This window comes from Pyxicephalus adspersus, chromosome 4 (assembly GCF_032062135.1).
Source record: "Pyxicephalus adspersus chromosome 4, UCB_Pads_2.0, whole genome shotgun sequence".
Lineage (NCBI taxonomy): Eukaryota > Metazoa > Chordata > Amphibia > Anura > Pyxicephalidae > Pyxicephalus > Pyxicephalus adspersus.
Genome location: NC_092861.1, coordinates 130709702 through 130726911, shown reverse-complemented (window position 1 = coordinate 130726911; position 17210 = coordinate 130709702). Strand labels below are relative to the sequence as shown.

The 17210-nt window shown below is 39.0% G+C and overlaps 1 protein-coding gene across 3 annotated transcripts in view; it reads right to left on the bottom strand.

Annotated features, from left to right (window-relative positions):
• The window catches only part of PAK5 (p21 (RAC1) activated kinase 5), a 71871-nt gene that overhangs the window by 29550 nt on the left and 25111 nt on the right, over window positions 1-17210 (bottom strand). For 2 of the 3 annotated variants that reach the window (XM_072409631.1, XM_072409632.1), the window contains one exon: window positions 14484-14519. The exons of the other annotated variant lie outside the window; for it this stretch is intronic. In XM_072409631.1, coding sequence (XP_072265732.1) covers window positions 14484-14519 — 36 coding nt within the window. The remainder of the gene's footprint in view (window positions 1-14483; window positions 14520-17210) is intronic. 3 annotated transcript variants of the gene reach the window in all.

Below are 17210 nucleotides of genomic sequence, written 5' to 3'. Positions count from 1 at the left end.
AACTGAATTTGGATGTGTTCTGTGCCCAATTAAACTGTGGGCATGGTGCTATGGTTGGCGAATGGACAGTTTTTGCCCTCCTCCCTTTCACTTGCCATGATGGCTATGCAGAAATATGGAATGGAGTTTAACAGAATGCAGTTTTGGGGGTAACATCATTCATATGTGCATAGGGCTGAAAGAAGACAAAATACAGCCTTGAACCCAAGTTATATTAGACAGGACTTTCCCAATGATAAAATGTATTTATTATTAATTATATTTGGTAATTTTGTGGGCCTACAAGGGGCAGTAGGGTGGATGTGAAAAGCTATTGTTTACCTATATGAGGTTGTACCTTGTTAGGAATTTTGGGTACAGCTATATTATAATCGTAATACATCCTTCCATTTATTATTAAACAGATCAAAAGGTAGCAAATATGGGAAATTCATTATTGTGATTAATGATGTACTTTTAAGGGATTTCATCAGAAGGTCCACAAATCCGAGTGAGCCTTGAGCATTAAACAGTGATACAGAAATCCGAGGTTCCAGGGTTCCTCCAGAGATTGCAAGGAGTTTTTGGAGCTTTGGATGATTGACTTCCTATGTAATGGAGACCTCATAGTTTTGTAGTCAAAGCAACTTTGAATAGTCAGTAGCAAAGCTGTTTTTAGCTTTCTTACCACCAATTTAGGTTGTATTTTCTACTGACCTACTATGGTTTTAGGTCCCGAAAACCTGCTCTTAGCACAAAAATACATGTATGTAGTCCCTTTGTTAATATGTTAAAGATCTGTGCTAGTGTTTTCTAAGACAGTAAATGGTATAATTTCTTGGTGAAAAGCATAAACATTTGAATACAGAAAACAGTAATAGAATCCCACACAGTGACTAACACACCAGTCAGTGCAGTGAGTCAGATATCTCTATTATTAATGTATTTATCTGTGTGCGGCACAGATCCTGCCTCTCACTGAGGGATAGATGAAATCTCTACAGTCAGGCCCAGTAATACAGCTCTAATCCTGTCTTCTAATGCTGTGATTCCTGCTAGTGGGAGGACACAGATAAAAAGCACTGGTGATTCATTCTCTACAATTTTCTGATGAGAAAGCTCTTGTTTTTGTATGCTAAGCTCTATTTGTCCATCTGAACTGACATGCCATTTACAGCAATACAGGAATGTACTTTTTGAAGAATGAAATACATGTAACACAGAAGAAATGTATCAGATTAAATTAAAATTCATCTTACATCTTTTGGCTCCTGAAGATATAAAGCTAACCCCTCTAAAATGATATACAAGATAAACAAGTTGTTTTTTGTGGATTGGTGTGAGGTTTGGAATATTGCATCCGATTCTCCAACTGTGCTGATATTGGAACATGTGTTGTAACCATTAAGTAACTAAAATAATCTAAAACTAAATAATTGTATATTAACAACTTCAAAAACTATTTTTATTTTGTAATAAAATAGGGAAAGGTTTTTTTGTGGTCTGTGCCCATGTTGGATAAACCCAGACACTATAACCACTGGTGCATCTGGTTTGGGCCCCCCAAGGGGTGGTGTTGTCATCACATCTCCACTGATATAAAAGACTTTTTATTTGGCAAGTGTGAAATATCACTTTATGCATTTGACCTTGGCAGAATGTGAAAATAACTTCTTAACTGAGACACTTACATCGGTATTACTAATTATCAGCCAGCAGCTCCACATCTTTCCATGTCACCCCTTCTAATCCCCATCTTCTTATTGGACTGCTTCAAACAGGTATCACCCAAATGTGGAGGTGCTCCTTGTGTTAGCTGTATCATCACCTCCCCCTACTCTCCCTGCATGTTAAACATGTTAGGATGACAGCACCATGCAATGCAGTAAATAATGGATTCTCCCACTACACAACCTCCTATTCCTTAGGCAGGGAATAATGGAAATGTCATATACCAATGTATCAAGTCAAACAAGCATTATTGAAATATTCTAATAAAATAGCTGGTCTAAAAAAAGTTTATATTTTTTTTATCTTTGTTTGTAAGAAAAAAAAACACACACATTGCTTCAGGCAACTTTGCAACTAATGCTCTGCCCTAATGCTCAGCAAATAGTTCCCATGGCCCCAAAGTATCTGTGTGCAACCCACAGCTTTCAGCACTGTTGCCACATTTAAATGTTTCCTGTGTATCTTTTACTGCACCACCTACTCATCTGGAATTAATTTGTATATTGATTTTCCTCCTCCTGTACATCCCACCCAGTGCTGCTGAACTGGATGGAGCAATAATTAGCGGTGCTATGCATGAAGGCTGAGAAGGGTTTAGCATCAAACATTGCAGGAGATGTGGGCTGTATGATTTATTAAATGTGGGTGCTGTAATTTCATAAGGGCTGGGAAAAGAAAAGCAGGTTTGTAAAATTCTAGCCACTTTACCAGTTTTCTGTAATATGCCCACAGCCTCTGACCTTTTCCAGGAAGTTTCTCACTTTATCTTATACTGTTTTCCTTACCTTTGTTTGATACCGCTGCCAGTGTGCAATAGGAAAATTTTATAGACATTTACATTTGTATATAACTTTATAATGCATTTATATCTACATATCTATGTATATAGATTATAATACTTTTCATAACACTGTACTTAGTCTCAGAACACTGCAGTCCTCCCTCCCACTGTCATTTCTTACAGCCTCACTGGAACCACAAAGCAAATGAAGTTCTGCAAACGTTTTTGCTGCCATCTAGTGTTAGAATACAAATTTGCCTATAGTATTATAAAATTATAAATTATTAACAGAATTATAAAATACACATCTACAAAATATTTCTGTTAAAAATAACATTTAGCTATTTACTAGGAAATGCTACAATTTCTGACAGTCTCACAGAGCAGAAACCTTCCACTTTCAGCCTACTTATGCAGAGCATTAAAATACATTACAGACAGTGAGGTAATAGTAGGTCAAAAAGAATAGGAATGCATTATTAATATACATACGACACGTGATATTTACATATAAACAAGCTGTAAAACAATGAAGTAGATGGCCTACTTGAGCTCATCTACTTCCTTTTTTTTTTGAAAAGTAAATTACCAAAATGTGGAGCCATAAAGCAGTATAGTTACACTATGGAGGGGGTCCAGATTTTATTTTTCATCATATTTATGTATTTTAGAAACAAAGATTAGTATTTTTATGATTAAAATAATAATGGTAAATTTAGGCTAACAGCTAACAAAGTGTATTTATTGTATTTATTTATTTCATTATTGTATTTATTTAGAAGTGATATTTTGTTTTTTTGGCAGATCCAGGAGTATTATATAAAATATCATATATATATATATATATATTTATATATATGGTATTTTGGAACATTTGTCGTGCACAACTTTGGCTGAAGTTATAGTGGCATCCAACTAATTATGATCAATCCAACTAGAACAGGAATAACACCTGGCGGACAGGAACATCCAAATCTCCAAGATGGGGTGTAAGAGCTAGAAACTCAAGCAGAGAGATTTCTCCCCTAGACTCTGCTAGAGATATATGAAGAATGTGATTGGCTAGGGCAGGGGTCAGCAACCTTTACTATCAAAAGAGCCATTTTTCCTCCTCTTCCACTAAAGAAAAATAGTCTGGAGCCGCAAAACATAACACAGTTTATAAACTTTTAAAAGTTTTAATATTTTTTTAATTTTACCTGTTACAACAAGTGCATGTGTAGGCCTACTTTGAAATAAATTAAACACTGAACTATGCCCCTAGAAGCCTCCAGCTTCTAACGTATCATCCTGTTACATAGCTGGAGGCTTCTAACGTAACAGGGTAGATTTTTTTGATCGGCAGAGTTCTTTATGTTCTGACGATGCCTTAGCGATGACATTTTAAGGGGTGTTAGCCACAGGTGTCCCTCATTTGCAGCTTTAATTTTGTTCACCTGTACCCCCCAATCTTGAGTAATTGGGGTTCAGGTGCTAGAAGCCTCCAGCAATGTGTAACAGGGTAGATTATTTTGATGGGCAGAGTTCTTTATTTTCTGACGATGCCTTAGCGATTCAATTGTAGGTGGTGTTAGCCATAAGTGTCCCCCACTTGCACCTCTATTTTGGTCACCTGTACCACCTCCCCCCCGTTCCAGAGAAATTGGGGTTCAGATGCTGGATGCTTCCAGCAATGTGTAACAGGGTAGATTTTTTTGATAGGCAGAGTTTTTATGAATTTTTAGGAGGTGTTAGCCAATCAGGTACTTGCACCTCAAATTTTTTTCACCTGTACCCCCGTTTCCAGATAAATTGGGGTTTAGGTGCTAGAAGCCTCCAACAATGTGTAACAAGGTAGGGGTTTTTTTGATGGGTGGAGTTTTTAGGAGGCGTTAGCCACAGGTGTCCCCCACTTGCACCTCTAATTTTGTTCACCTGTACCCCCTTCCTGTTCCAGAGAAATTGGGGTTCAGGTGCCTCCAGCAATGTGTAGGCAGAGTTCTTTATGTTCTGATGATAGCCTAACAATTAAATTTTAGGGGGTGTTAGTCACAGGTGTCCCCCACTTGCACCTACATTTTTGGTTTTGTACATCTCCCCATTTCAGAGGAATTGGGGTTCAAAGGAGGGTAGATTTATTTCACTGGTGGATTTTTTTCATTAGAAAACCGGATAGGGAATCTCCCTCCTCCGCAGTGTCTTGGGAGGAAGGGGATCCCCCATCAGAGATCCCCCCGCGGCAGCCGAAGGGAGCCACAACAAGGAGGCTGAAGAGCCGCAGGTTGCAGACCCCTGGGCTAGGGTTATCAGATCCCATTTGGCATGGACTGGAATCTTTTCTATTGCAGTTTTATTACTCCCATACATGCTGATGATGCATAAATTATTGTTTCACTATACAGCCTGGACCGTGACACTATTCTTTAATGTCTGTGGCTGTGTAGTTCTTATTTATCTGCCTCCAGCAGGCTCATTGGACTGTGAAGAGCATCATGCCTGGTGAAATCCTCCTTGTGCATCTTCTTCATGTAAGCTGTATAGATACCTTCCCCAATTAACCTGATACATAATAAACTAAATAATGCAATGTAATGGGGCCTTATTATCTGACAAGACTGAACCTTCCATTCTAGCTCTTTAGTTTGAGAGTAGAAAGGGCAGTATAGTCAGATATTTAGCTGAACTGCATGCCAATAAACTAACAAGAAGACAGAAGGGGGAAGCAGAGTGAACAGAAAGATTCCCTCTCTTTTACTTCACTGGTTATTCAATGAGCTGATGGAAGTGCAATGACACTACTGCATTCCTTAACTATAGCAGACATATTGGGGTTCTTTACTAAAGGAATATGGGCTGTTCACATAGCAAAGTAAATTATCCCCATGCAAGGGATGTTTCACTTAGCAAAGTAAATGAGATGAAACTGTTGACTGCAACCATCCAATCATGTACAATAAAAAAGTGAGCTATCACCACAATCGATAGACTTAGCTTCGTAGGTTAACAGAATTAATTCCTTTAGTAAATCAGCCTCCACTGGTATCATTCTCTTTAAGGGGTAACTATAGTTCTGCAGTGAAAATTTGTGGTCAGGCAGGGCTTTAATTGTAGAATATATACCGGCGATGTCCCTTAAAACAGTGTTTGCCAACCTTTTGTACTGCACGGACCACTAAATTTAAGGACTCCAGACCACGCATGCACGGGGAGCCGTGTGTCACTAAAAGAGGAAGAAACTTCCCCCAAATGACATCATTATGCAAGAACCCACCCACTTCCTGGGTTCAGAGACCCAACCCGCCCACTGCCCTGAGCCTGCGATCCATACAGGAGACATGGTCCGCAGCTCTGGCCCTCGGCGGGGTCAGAAGGAGGCCAGAGACGCAGACCAACAAAACTTTTTCACGGACCGCCAGTTGGAGACTGCTGCCTTAAAACATGCTTACCTGCCTTTTCTAAAAAAATCTTTTCCAGCTACATTGAGCTGCACATTCACAGCTTGGTGAAAGATACCAGGGTTTGCTGAGTATCATGACAGATTCCAAGGCCAAAGGCCTAAATAAACTCCCTGTGGATGTGCAGGAATTACATCATCCCAGCCTGGCAAATCAAGATGCCCGAAGATTGGAGAAGAATGGTGGCACCCGTGACAGAAAGGGGACAGCTGAGTGTATTTTAAAGCGAACCTAAACTAAAATGTTTATCTTACATAAAAGAGCATCCTAGGATACATACGCCATGTATTCCAGGAGGCTTCAGGTCGCTTCTGTGTATGCTTGATCGCACCTCTTGACCATGGCCAGTGTGCACCGTGCGAGATCGGGTAACGTAGGCAGAAGGCCGAAAAAGAGGAATGAAGATGGTGGCACCCGGCGCTTCGTCCATGCTGGGGGGAAGGTGGATTCCAGGACAAAGCAGGACCCGATCCAGGAAACCTCCAGAGGGATCAACATATGTAAAGGTGCAAAGGTGAGGACGAGTTTTTTTTTTACTTTAGTTCAACTTCCACTTTAAGAATTGAAATCAGGCATGAAATGGAATTTTATTGCACAATGTGATATCGCCTGTCCATTCTACAATTATCTGCCTGATAACAATTTAAACTAAGTTTAGTTCTGTTTAAGGTCTTCTTTTTGTTTTTTTTATAATATAGGCATAAAGACAACATACATAGCCCTAAGATCATGCTCAGAATACAAACATTTTACTGTTCTGTGTCAGATCCAAGCCATTTCAAGTAACCCTTATTCTGTACTGCTAACAAAATGTGGTTAATGTATCATTTGTGCTCCTCATCCACAGACTGACACATTCTCCTCCCCATCTTTCCAAGCGTTCTTTCCAAGCTCTGTATCCTCACTACCAGCAGACAAGCTGGATGTCAGATTTAGAATTTAATACATGATTCTAACATACTTATTTCTCACTGGGTATCATGAGAGAAGGGTTGAAGGGGAAGTAGTTTGGAAAGTCTGCTTTGATGTATTCATGAAAGAAAGTGAAAGGGGCTTAAAAACTCCTTACTATGATTTATGAAGAACCTCTTTTTCTCTACTGCTCTTCCACTGCTCTTCAAGGCAGCAAACTTTAATGTCTTCCTTTTCAACAAATGTGAAATGTGTGTTGGGGCTGTTAGATGCCCCACTTAGTAATTAGTGCTTTTTATCCCTTTTTTTGATTTACCAGCATGAGCCGATTAAAGGCATAACTCAGGCAATCAGTGAACACATTTGGACTAATTTATTAAAGCTCTCCAAGGCTGGAGAGGATACACTTTCATCAGTGAAACTGGGTAATCCAGCAAACGTGGAATAAATCTGATCCCGGACTGAAAACATTTGCTATTAAATAGCAAAATACTTTTAGAAAATGTATTCCAGGTTTGCTGGATCACCCAGCCTTACTGATACTTGGAGAGCTTTAATAAATTAGGCCCAATCACTGAACAGTTAACAGTATCGAGCAAATATGGAAACATGCTGAAGTCAGAAATACATTAAGTTTGCATTAATGTAAAGTCTCTGTATACTGCAGTAACATTTCACAGGAATCCTGTAGGATAGGGGTGTCTGCTTTCTGAAGCCTAAGAAACTTTCTTTTTTTTTTGCATCACCAGTTAGATGAAAGTGTACAGCTTCGTTTTGGGCTGTCCAACCCCAGTCCTTAACCCCTGAGCAGTAACCCTGATTGTGACTCAGGGTATATAAAAGATGCTGAAAGTGGTAACCCTGAGTCACACTTGGGGTAGCTAAACCAATGGAAAACAATGATAAATCAAGCCTTATCTGATCCGCTAGCATCCTCCATCGTCCTTCGCGTCTTCTCTCTTCCTCCGACCAGCATCCTCTGCATCCGATGAGTCACCAGGGGTTCCCGGTGTCGTCGGTGCGTGCGGGGAGTAGCAGGTATTTCAAATCTATTTGTATTGCATTCAATACAAAATACCTGTATTGAATGCAATACATTTGCATGTGTAAAAGCGATACATTGTATTTTATGAATATTTATTTTATAGTATAATATAATAGTATAAGTATAATATTTTTTTTATTATTATTTTTTAATTAATTTTTTATTTTGCAATGATTTTGTGTTTCAAACTTTATTATACTTATACTAATATATTATACTGTAAAATACATTTTCATGAAAAACAACATACCACTTTTAGACATGTAAATCTGGACAGAAATTAACCATCCAGGAGATTAAGGGCCACATACAGGCCAGGGTTTTCATGTACACAAGGCTTGTTCTGACTCTTTGTAAACCCCATGTTACTAAAATTACTGCTATCTGGGAAATGTATAGGAATGCCGGCCAAGGATTGGAATTGGATTTCCCTGTCTCGGATATTGTCACATTGGGGTTGATTTTTCCAAAGAAATTTAGACTGTTCATCTAAAAAAAGTAAACTATCCTCTTGCAAGGGATATTTAATGAAAATTCACTTCACAAAGAATACCCAATCATGTGCAAGGAAATATTTTTTAAATAATTTAAATAATCTTTTTATAAAATAATAATTGAAATATTTTTTTTTTTTTAAAGATTTGTGCTTGCACATGATTGGCTGGTTGAACATCTAAATTGCTCCCTGGCACAATCACCCCACAATTGTCCCAGTGTCCTAAAGTTGAACTATAATTTTGCATTAAAAAATCAATCATTGGGCAGATCTTTATTGCAGAAAGGAAAAAAACAAAAACAAAAAAAAAATACTTACCTGCCTGTCTGGCCAAAAAAATGCTGAACTGCACATGTGCACATATGCAGCTGTATCTGACTGGCCTCAGATCTGATGGTGCCTATAGAGTGCAGGGTCTAATGCCAGAAGTATGACCCCAATTATATTTTTATCTCTCCATAGGGATTGACTTCAGACCACCACAATAAATGGCACATTTTTCACACTGACTATCAATGTGAGGGGAATCTTCCCAAATAATGTATTTTAACAGGGTTTAGCATTAGGGTTTAGAACAATATTTTAAGGGTTCTTCTTAGGTATAAAAAAGTTCAGAAACGCTGATCTAGTGCATATATTCTGATCTCCCTGAAATTCAGATTCATTTACCAATCTGTAGGTTGAACAGGTCCATCTCTTATTGAATGCTTGTGGTCCTAATTAGAGTTTTCTGAATAAACATATACAAACATTTATTCATCTGCATTGCCCAGTGGCATTTTACTGAGTGCACTAAACAGGTGTTAGTGGTGCAGGTGAGCATTGGAGGCTGTCATAGGCTTTCATAGGACTGACACCTAGTGGAAACAAAAAAGTAATTGCATGATCCAAGACGTTTTCCAAATGGGACAATATGCAGCAACACACTCCATTATATTTAATAGTAGTCTATGATTTCAAGTGTTGTGATATCCTCCAGGTTGAAATGAAGTATGCTAAGGAGGAAGCATTGTGAACACAGCTCGGAACTACACAAGCACCAATGTGTACAGCAGACATTCTCAACTAGGGTTCCATATAGACCAGACTTCCTCCAGAGGATGTTAGGAGTTCCTTGATCAGTTGATGATTGACTTCCCATTGGCTGGTGCCTTCAAAGTTCATGAGCGAACATACCAGAGATCATTTATCTGTCTTTAGCTTCAGAACACATCAGTAAAGGAGAGATTATTTTAGCTCACCACTAATAACAGGCATTTATGCCACTGACACTCAATGAAATGGTTTTGGTAGGGGTTCCCAAAGACATGGAAATATTTAAAAGGGTTCTTCTGGGGTGAAAAGGTTAAGAAAGGCTGATGTAGATGCTTGTTTCATCTCCTAGCCAGCATCTCAGTCCATGAAACAGATGCTGACCCTGAAAATGCCTGAACAAAGATTGAACCATTCTTCTTGAGCAAAAAGCAAAGCAAAGGTATTCTCAGGACAGCAAATAAACATTTTAAAGTGGTAAACCTTCCAATGATTTAACATGAATGATCCTAACACATATAGCTGGTTCTAGGGGCCACTTTAAAGCGGACCTATCACCATATTTTTCACATTATACGAAAGGGTGGTGGCTATCCCTTTTATATAAATTAAATATGTTGTATTTTTTTTTTTTTAATTAATGGGTATGACCCCTTCCCTTCTGCTTTCATCATTGTGGCTGTAAAGATTGATGGGGAAACCTGCAGCCTCCTGGTATTTATACATCACATATCCCAGGAAGCTGTGGGCTGCTTCCTCTGCACAAGCCTGAAACTGGGCATGTGTCATAAAGGGCTTTCCTGCATTTATAAAAAACACCAATCTCACACATGCGCAGTGAGATTGGCACTTTTTATTTTTTTTACATTTTCAGGAAGATATGTCACCTGATCTCACGCCTGTGTAGTGCCAGATCAGGTGATGTGAGACCAGAAGAAGATGGAAGAAAATGGCAGTGCCCTCTGTCTTGTTCACAGAAAGAAGTCTTGATGAAAAGAAGAAGGAAGCTGGGATGGCATGGGACCTGCTGGACTTGGATCACAGGGGATCAAGGGCTTTTGAAAAAATAAGGTAAGATTATTCTTTTTTTTTGGCAGTATAACAGGAGGAATTTATATGTACTGCAACATACAACACTCCTGCAGAGAACTCTGGATGACAACTAATTGAAGGCTGCTGCTGACTATGTTTTTCACATAATATTTTCACACAACTGCCTCAAATAATTCTATTGTACTTAAATATGCCTAATTATCCCATATAATACACATAATATTCAATTTTGAGAAACATTACTTTCCCATAGCAAGCTATTTACAAGCAAGTCTCTGAGCATTACAGGGTCTTTCTGCAGCAGTCTTTTGGTGCGCTCATCTCTGTCTACATGGCCATCTCTCCTGGCTATCTTTCTATATAGTAGCCTGTTCCCACATAGCATCTTTTCTTCATGGCAGTCCACATAATCATCTTGGTCTCTGTTTGGTAATTTCTATCCACAGAGAAATTTGTTTACAAGACATGTCTCTCTTCATGATAATTTCTGCACAATAAACTTCCTTCTATCCACATAGTAGTCTCTGTTCTTGATCATCTCCTAACATAGCAGTTTCTTTCCAAACAAATGGTAGGTCTAAAACCACAAAAAGTGTTAGTCTATATTTAAACAAGAAAACCACTCAGGCACACCACTTAATCCTCAACCACTATAATACTATTTAAAACACATTGTGAGTTTTAAATTGTCCACAATATCCACCTAAATACATCAGTTCAAAACAAATATTCCAGTACTTGAAAGGAAGAACATACAAAATATGCATCACCTATAAAGACTGCAGTATCTCATGCCTAACATTCCTGAGTATCACATTGGGTAAATGATCCCAGTCTCTCCAATACTAATTACTTGGGAACATCCTTTGGTTAAAGAGAGAGAAATAACATAAACAACAAACTGCAAGCCATACAGAAAATAGAGAAAAAATATTCCAGATGGATCTTGATTCGGGACCCCAAGAAAACCGATGGAGTGCACTACAATGAACTTAAAAAAGAACAACTGTCCAAATGAGTGGCCCGTAAACGTGCTGAAACCAGTCCAACTAGCAGAGAAATATCCACCAGGCCAAAGGCAAAGGCCTCAAAATCAAAGAGGTGTAATGCTCATGCAGCTAACCATTGAGACTACAGACGTCCTAGTGATCTAGCTGTGAATAGAGACAGATTTTTTGATCTTGTTTTGCCAAAAACATTATCAATGATGTATTAATGCTGTATCAATGATGTATTAATGCTGTATCAATGGAATACCTATCTGGGGACATGGTGGGATAGAGAACCATGTTAAAGTCCAGTGTGTGTTTGCCATTTCTGTTAGGATGAGCACATCCATACAGGTACCAGGCCCTGGGAGTATCCCTGTATTTACAAATTCATTACTATGCTTACACTAAGCCAGAATGTAGACTTTAGGGAAGCCCAGGGTCCTGAAATCTGGTGAGTAAGTGACTTTTATCGCTTACTGGTATCAAAGAATAGGGAGACACTAACCTCCAACATCCAGACCTTGCAACCATTAGAATACGTAAAAAAGAAAACTCTTATCTGATGCACAGGCTACAAACAGCAATCTGCAGTTTCAGGAACCTGAACCTTCCCAATGCAAGATCTGGAGTCAGACTTAGGTAGGGCAGAGCAAACATGGCCATCCTTTCCTCTGTCTGAATGTATCATTTTCATTGTCAGATGTATTATTTTTAGATGTGAACTTTAATACTCCAATTTGTGCTAGCTCTGGATGGAAGAAATCAATATCATACTTATCTCAACTCCATTGACCGACTTTATTGACCACCTAGAAGACCAACCAGCTTTCAGAAATTTTTGCAATCAGGGCCCCCAGGTCAAATCTTTTAGGCCTACCCTGGTTCAGGACTCATAAAGCAAAACTTTATTTACAAAATATTCACTGCAAGCAGACAGGTTAGTATGTTTTATTGCAGAAGGGTCAGGAGATGTTTTCATAGAGAGCACTGAGCTGTGCATGTGTAGCTTAGAGTAGAATATACGAGGATATAAAAACATCTACCTAATTTCCTCATTAGTTAATCTCTTGATTAGTTAATATTTACCTGACTTTGGACACAAGTTCAAACATTACAATTGATTTTTTTATTTTTACTGTAACAGTAGTTACAGATGTATTTTAGCCTTATGGTTACAACAAGTAAGGTTTGGAAAAACATTTGCTAAGTCTTGTAAAAAGTTTTAGAAACATCATAGGATTACAAAGTTCCCTAAATCCTTTAAATGCCATGGCTGCTCTCTCTACCATTTAAAGAAACCTGAGATGAGAGCAATATATAGGTGGACAATGTTGATCATTTACTTGCCTGGTTGTCAGAGTGTTCCTTTGGCTTCAGTAACACATCACAAAGTATAAATCTACTTTTTCTAGTTCATTCATTAGGAAACTATTTAGGACAAAAGATCAGCACGACATTCTTACAAATAATTGTTTGGAAATAGTTTAAATCATGGCAGCGTTTAGGTTTTACAAGTTTTTTCCTAAATCTACATTCATTTTTTCACCTCTGCACCAATCCACCAAGTACAAGTTGCTTTAAAATGATTCCTCACTGGTTAGTACAAGTGATTTCTTAGCTGTGTTGCATTATAAAAAAATAAATAAGCCCATTTGTAAAACTTACCACACCCTGTCATTCACCCTGTGATTTACAAGCATATTAAAGGTTGGGGAACCAGTGCTAAAGGCATATAATGCCCTAGTTTACAACTTACAGTGCCTGCTTATAAACTCAAATTTTAGGTTGTGTATGCCAAGAAGAAAATGAAAACAGAATAATTAATATATGGGAAATGTCGTATTAGAAAATGTGTTCAGCAGAACATAATGATATACACTACAATTATCTGGCTTGTGATCCTGTGCAGTAAACCACTGCAGGTCAGCGTGCCCTGTTTATTTCCTCTGATGGCATCACTTAGCGTGACAGGGAGATCAGGAAAACAGCTGTCAGACTTCTGCTCTGAAGTCTGCAGCATCCCTGGTTCCTCTTTGGCTGTAAATGGTCTCTCAGCATCCCATGCTCTGAGACTGTGAAGCTGTATGGGATTTGGAGTTATGCTGAGACTAATGAGCAGAGTAGAGCCTGATCTCAGTCCTATGCTGTCATTGACTGCTGGGGCTTTATAGCCTCTCTGCTCCAAGTCACCAAGTGACTTGCTGCCAGTGTGCGTTTTCTCAGGATTGCCGGCCAGAGAATTGTCTCCTAAAAGGGCACTTCCCTAAACTTTTAGGTTTTGGTGCACAAAATTTGGTCCACAATGACATTGGGTTCTGCAAGTCCCGAAAAGATACACTTTTATCAGTGAACCTAGGTGATCAAGCAAACCTGGAATGGATTTCTTAAAAGCCATTTTCTATTTCATAGGAGGTAATGGAGAGGCCTGCAAAGAGCCCTGATCTCAATCTTTACTAAACACCTTTGCTAATAAACTTAACTATGGTGTGTTACATCACGTACCTCACAAAGGTTCTATTGTCTAAACATACACAAATTCCAATGTATAAGTTCAAAAAACATGGAGAAGAAAACTCTGTAATAATGATATAATTCTGGTATGGACTGGGTTTCCAAGTTCTTTTACATGTTAATGTCAGTGTTGACCATTTAATGTATTGTCTCAAGAGTTAGGCTTCACCTAACCCCAATAAAGTGTAAAGTAGGATTTACATCCTTCCCAAGTATTCAATGTACCCATTGCCATATTATATCTAACCACATTCTAGATGAAAAATTTAAAAGCAAATATCACTTTTTTACCTGGAAGATTATGGCTGATGAGAGGCTGAAGATGATTCTTTTCTACAAAACCACCTACGTTCCTCACGCTATAGACATTTCAGTTTTAAGTAAAATTACACCTTCAGATTAGGTTTATTAGACATTATTAGGACACTGGTAAACCCACAAATCTTACAAAATAATCTGATACTTCCTCTTTAATATTGCACATTTTTCTCTCATATGACACAGATGTGTTGCCTACCTTGGCTGAAGCTTCTCGTTCCAGTTTAATGGGGCTCTGAAGGTGAAAAGATTATACACACATCAGCATGGACTGTGAAGAAAATGTGTATATATGATGTTCTTACTATGTTCATGTTTAGATGATTAAAAGATGTTAAAGACTGCATCCCCACAAACGATTCGGAAGAAATAAGTAAGGGCAGAACACTGTCCTAACAATAAGTGCTGTGCATGGAGAGGTATTTTCTGAGTTCATACCGTACATGAATTATCTACTAATAGCAGAACTATACTAAAAGAAAATGAAGAATGCAGCACCCCTAGAAATACGACGTGTCAATGTTTGAAACAGAACAGTAGTATACATTACTGGTTACATGAAGACATGTATCTGGAGAGATTCGCTAAGCAGTAATATGTTTAGGAAGAAAGAAGATAACCCCACTACCCCTTTATACAGAGTTTGTGCACAAATATCCAAAAGAAGGAAAATCCAGGAAGGATGATCAATTGTTCTAACCTATCCTCAATATAATAGATTGTTCTACTCATTCTGCCATGCCCTCAAGCCCTAATAACTTCAAACCCTGCCTCCCTTTATTCATAACAAAAATGGTTATTACTGGAGCTTCACCTTAAAGCCCAATTCATGTGTGTTAAAGACTATAGATAAAATTAGGATTCAGGAAAAAAAAGTTTGTAAGTGTCCTATTTTATACGCCTTTATAAATAAGCCTAGAAACCAACACACCGTCATAGGCAAACGGCAACAGATTAAGTCATGTGTAATCTAGGTCACTAGACTACTTCTAAATCCAGGGACACAGATCAGATTAAGCTCGCCTGAGATGAAAGGTCGGCTCAACTCATATAGGGGTAATAGGGGATTAATGAACAACCAAACTGCTGTGCTCAACTCCTTAGGGGTGCCATTCTCCCATGCCCCTGCCATTACTCATTCTCCCCTCACCATTAAACAGAACGGTGCTGTGTGTAAAGCACTGGTTTGTTCATCTGTCATTGGAACGACCACAAAACATTCTTTCCATCTACAATAATTTGGCATTTGTATGGGACTTAAATGTCATGGAGTTTGCATGTTTTTCCCATGTTTCTGTGGGATTCCTTCCACATTCCAAAAAACAAAACAAAACATGCAGTTAGGTTATTTGGCTTCCCCTCCAAATTGACCTTAAGACTGTAGTAATAACATATTACTATGGTAGGGACACTAGATTGTGAGCCCCTTTGAGGGACGCTAATGACATGATTATAGACTTTGTAAAGCGCTCTATAATTATTAATAAATGTAAGTTAATGTTAAGCCCCATACAAATGTCCAATGTACTTCACCGGAATGTCGTTAGAAAGAAACTTTCAGGATTGTTTTCCAGCGACAGACAAAGGACCGCTGTACATGCATTGCTGTTATGTTATATAGAGATGGGTAGGGGAAGAATAAGTGCTATGCTCTGCTCTACTCCATTGTGTTGAACAGCAGGCAGATTGATGAACAAGGTGGGGGACCACTATGCATCCCGAGACCAGCATTGCCATTCCTCTTCTGTAGTGTAGGTAGGTAGGTTGGTAGCTTTAGACTGGGGAATTAATCCAGTGTCTAATCTGCCATGATCTAATCTGCATTCCTTTCATCTTCCTCAATATGTATCTCCCATCTAATCTGAGTGATGTTTGCCTATTAGCAATAATCAGTCTGTGGAATCCATTTAAATCTGGTTGACAATAGTTCAGCTTAAACCTCCCAAATGCAGTCTATCTTTTGAGCTGTTATTGGCCAAGATCCACAAGCACATCTGTTCAAATATTTAGCATAATCAGGTGTGATTGTGGTTATGTGCCCACTTTGCACGCCAATTACAAGTGCCACTACCCACCCTACACAGAAGTCGGACTAAACTGCCAATAACTTCATTTTCTAAAGCTTGTTGCTTAAGGGTGATATTTTATTCAGTACTCAAACTCAAACTTTCAAACACATTAAAAAGTTAACCACTTCCTGTCATCTCCCAGATATGTTCCTTCTTGACGACCATTGCGACCATTGCTCTTCCTCTATGGTCTACCAGTTAACCAAATTGCTTTTCTCCAGTCCAGTGGTCCCCAACCCCCAGGCTATGGACCGGTGCCAGTCCAAGGCTGGTGAGTTGGGGGCCACCAAGGAGGCCGAAGCGATGACAGCGGTAGCACTGGCGGCCCTCCATACACTGTTCCAAAGCTTGTGACAGTTTGGCAGCAGGAGCGCAACCATCAGGAGCAGGACGGCTCTCCTCACACTGCTTACACAGGAGCTGCTGAGAATGGCAGAGCAATCTATATAGGGCTTACACTTCTCTGTCATTCCAAGCAGCTCTGCCACCTGATAGCACACCAGCTCTCTTACATTACTCCGCTATTCTCAGCTAATGTGCTGACAGGAGGCAGAGCTGCTGAGCATAGCAGAGTATTGTAAGCTGTACATATACCAGCCCGAGGCAAAATTTTATACTATGTTACCTGCTGTCAGAAAGGATGGGGACCACAGGTCTAGTCCATTCTGCACTCCGCTGCTTAGATTAATCTATCTCTCTTCTCACTCCTCAAATGCTTCTTCCCATTGTAAGTTCCTCCACCAATTGCCCCTCAAACACAGGATACAGTTCCAGATTTTAGATCTCACCCACATTGCCCTTTCCAATTTGGCCTCTCCATACACCACTACACTCATTTGCAAATACCATCCTAAAGC